At 48.4% G+C, this 3,588-nt stretch overlaps 1 protein-coding gene across 1 annotated transcript in view; it reads right to left on the bottom strand.

Annotated features, from left to right (window-relative positions):
* The window catches only part of MYH14 (myosin, heavy chain 14, non-muscle), a 76,732-nt gene that overhangs the window by 72,940 nt on the left and 204 nt on the right, over nucleotides 1-3,588 (bottom strand). The window contains exon 2 of the mRNA XM_015564002.1: nucleotides 3,379-3,585. Within this exon, the coding sequence (XP_015419488.1) occupies nucleotides 3,379-3,585 (207 nt within the window). The remainder of the gene's footprint in view (nucleotides 1-3,378; nucleotides 3,586-3,588) is intronic.

Raw genomic sequence — 3,588 nt, forward strand, 5'->3', positions numbered from 1 at the left:
CAGCCTCCACCCCCCAAATTAAAAACACACAAAGCCCGGCCAGTGTGGCTTAGTGGTTGAGGTTCTACCTATGAACCAAGAGATCACGGTTCAATTCCCGGTCAGGGCACATGCCCAGGTTGTGGGCTCAATCCCTAGTAGGGGGGTTTGCAGGAGGCAGGTGATCAATGATTCTGTCTCTCTCTCCTTCTCCCTTCCTCTCTGAAATCGATAAAAATGTATCTAATTTTAAAAAATCGAATCTTGTGCTTTGTGACCCTTAATAGGGTGGATATTGGAGCCAGTTTATTCATTTTCATATTTTTATATATCACATCATTTATTGAAAAAAATGGATTATTCTCATTGGGTTTTTGTAGCTTTTTTAAAATATAACACCAGCACTTTGCCTTTTAGGCTTTTAGCTAGGCATTTTTTAAAAATATATTTTTATTGATTTCAGAGAGGAAGAGAGGGACGAGAGAGATAGAAACATCAATGATGAAAGGGAATCATTGATCGGCTGCCTCCTGCACTGCCCCCTCCCCCCCCTCACTGGGGACCGAGCTCGTGACCCGGGCATATGCCCCTGACCAGAATCGAACCTGGGACCCTTGAGTCTGCAGGCTGACGCTCTATCCACTGAGCCAAACTGGCTAGGGCAGTGGTGCTCAACCTTCTGGCCCTTTAAATACAGTTCCTCATGTTGTGACCCAACCATAAAATTATTTTCATTGCTACTTCATAACTGTCATGTTGCTACTCTTAGAAATCGTCATGTAAATATCTGATATGCAGGATGGTCTTAGGCGACCCCTGTGAAGGGGTCGTTCGACTGCCAAAGGGGTCTCGACCCACAGGTTGAGAACCACTGGGCTAGGGCTTAGCTAGGCATTTTGATGATTTCTTCGGTGTGGCCACTTTATTATTTTTTTTAATATATTTTATTGATTTTTTACAGAGAGGAAGGGAGAGAGATAGAGAGTTAGAAACATCGATGAGAGAGAAACATCGAGCAGCGGCCTCCTGCACATCTCCTACTGGGGATGTGCCCGCAACCCAGGTACATGCCCCTTGACCGGAATCGAACCTGGGACCTTTCAGTCCGCAGGCCGACGCTCTATCCACTGAGCCAAACAGGTTTCGGCCGGTGTGGCCACTTTAAATGAGCAAGGCAGTGAGACCCCAGCCCTCCAAGCTGGTGTTTGGAGAATTAACTCCAGGGCCAGCTGTCCGGGTTCAAATCCTGGCAGGACTCCATCATGTCTGTGTGACCCGGGACCCGAGACACTCAACATTCCTGAACATCAGGCGACAGAGGCGAGCTGATAACCCCCATACAGCACTCGGAACAGTCCTCCGCACAGCGTAAGTGCTCGGTCAATATTTGCTAGCCACCCACCATGATTATTCTTCACTATTATTCTCGACATTCCTTGTCAGTCTCTCTAATCCTGTTTGCTCTGAACAACGCTCTGGCTGCCCTTTAAAACCGCCCTGGAAGCTTATTAAAAATGCCAAATACCTCGCCACACCCCCCGGAGAGCCTGGGTGTAATGGGTTGGAGTGGGACTTGGGTGTGGGTATTTAAAAAAATAAAAAAATTCCCCAGGTGATCCTAATGTGAAGGCAGGGTTAGGGACCGCTGCCCTCGTACGTTTGTTTGCTGTGAAGATTACATAACGTGAGACATGAAATGCTTTGTTAACAGAGACTGCCCTGCCACAGTCCACCTCACTATGGCCAATCCTGTCTTTCAGTTGGTTTGCTTGCTAATCCTCACCTGAGGATATTTTTTCCATTGATCTTTTTAAAAAATATATTTTTAGCCCTAGCCGGTTTGGCTCAGTGGATAGAGCATCGGCTGGGGGACTCAAGGGTCCCAGGTTCGATTCCTCGTCAAGGGTAAGTACCTTGGTTGTGGGTACATCCCCAGTAGGAGGTGTGCAGGAGGCAGCTGATGGATGTTTCTCTCTCATTGATGTTTCTAACTCTCTCTCCCTCTCCCTTCCTCTCTGAAATCAATAAACAGAGAGAAAACATTGATGTGAGAGAGACACATCAATCGGTTGCTTCTTGCACACACCCGGACAGGGGATCGAACCTACCACCCAGGTACGCACCCTTGACCGGGAATCAAACCCTGGGCCTTTTGGTGCACCAGGTGAGGCTCTAACCACTGAGCAACCTTGGGCAGGGCTCCTTGATCCCGTCTCAATCTCAGAGGCAACCTGGCAACATGGTAGAGCCTAGAACTGGACCACTCAGGTCCACCGTGTCCAACTGGGTAACCTTGGTCAAGGAACTTGATCTTTCTGTGCCTCAGTTTCTTCATCTATAAATGCTTTATAATTGTGAAGACGTATTGAGACAATATGCATGTTTTTATGTAAGCTGTGTGTGTTCATCAGTTTTTATCTCCTCAAAGTAATGTATTATGTCATTACAATCTGCTACACTAATTTTTTGTCAGCCACCCCCATGAGATAATATATTTTAGAGAGCCTCATATATGCTTAATAAATGATAGTTTATGCCCAGTTGGTGTGGCTTAGTGGTTGAGTGTCGACCCATGAACCTAGGGATTCTGGTTCCATTCCCCGGCGTGGGCGTGCAGGAGGCAGCCAATCAACGATTCTCTCTCATCATTGATATTTTCTTTTCTTTTTTAAAAAAAATATATTTTATTGACGTTAGAGAGGAAGGGAGAGGGAGAGAGAGATAGAAACATCAATGATGAGAGAGAATCATCGATTGGCTGTCTCCTGCATGCCCCCTCCTGGGGATCAAGCCTGCAACCCAGGCATGTGCCCTTGGCCGGAATCGAACCTGGGACCCTTCAGTCCACAGGCCAACACTCTATCCATTGAGCCAAACCAGCTAGGGCTCATCATTGATATTTCTATCACTCCCTCTCTCTTCCTAAATAAATAAGTAAATAAATGTATGTTAGCTTATATTGTATTAAGTTTCTCTGGGCCTCAGTTTCCTTTTAGATAAAATGGGGACAATAACAGACTCTACCCGTGTGAGGAAGAGGAGCTGAATTCATGTATGGCAGGCACTTAGTGCTTTTCCATACTCAGTGGTTCTAGTTATCATTACAGACCCACTTCCCTTTCTCGGAGCACGCTGGGTGCCCAGCCAGGGGAGAAGTCAGCAGTCTTTCTACTTTAGGGAAATAATAAGATACGTCTGCCATACACTATCCTGGGGCACCCCCACTGGGGTCCGAGGCAGTCCTGGTAACCCCAATAATTTATAATTAGGCAACTAAGTGTGGGCATGGTCACAGGGCATGGGATAAAGATTATGAACAGCCAGCCCCACGTTCATTCAAGGCAGGGCGCTGCCGCCAGCTCCCGCCCCAGCCAAGCCCCGCCGGCAGGGGGCACTCACGTAGATGAGGCCGGAGTAGTAGCGCTCGCGGAGGTTGTGCAGCACCGAGGCCTCGTTGAGGCAGGTCAGCTCGGCCATGTCCTCGGCTTTGCTGAACTTGGGCGGGTTCATGCGCTGGACCTGGTCCCGCGGCAGCCGCAGCCGCCGTCCGCTCTCCGCCAGCTCCACCTCGGCCTCTTCCTCGCCCTCATCTCGCAGCACCGCCGCCTC

This window comes from Myotis davidii, unplaced genomic scaffold (genome assembly GCF_000327345.1).
Source record: "Myotis davidii unplaced genomic scaffold, ASM32734v1 scaffold358, whole genome shotgun sequence".
Lineage (NCBI taxonomy): Eukaryota > Metazoa > Chordata > Mammalia > Chiroptera > Vespertilionidae > Myotis > Myotis davidii.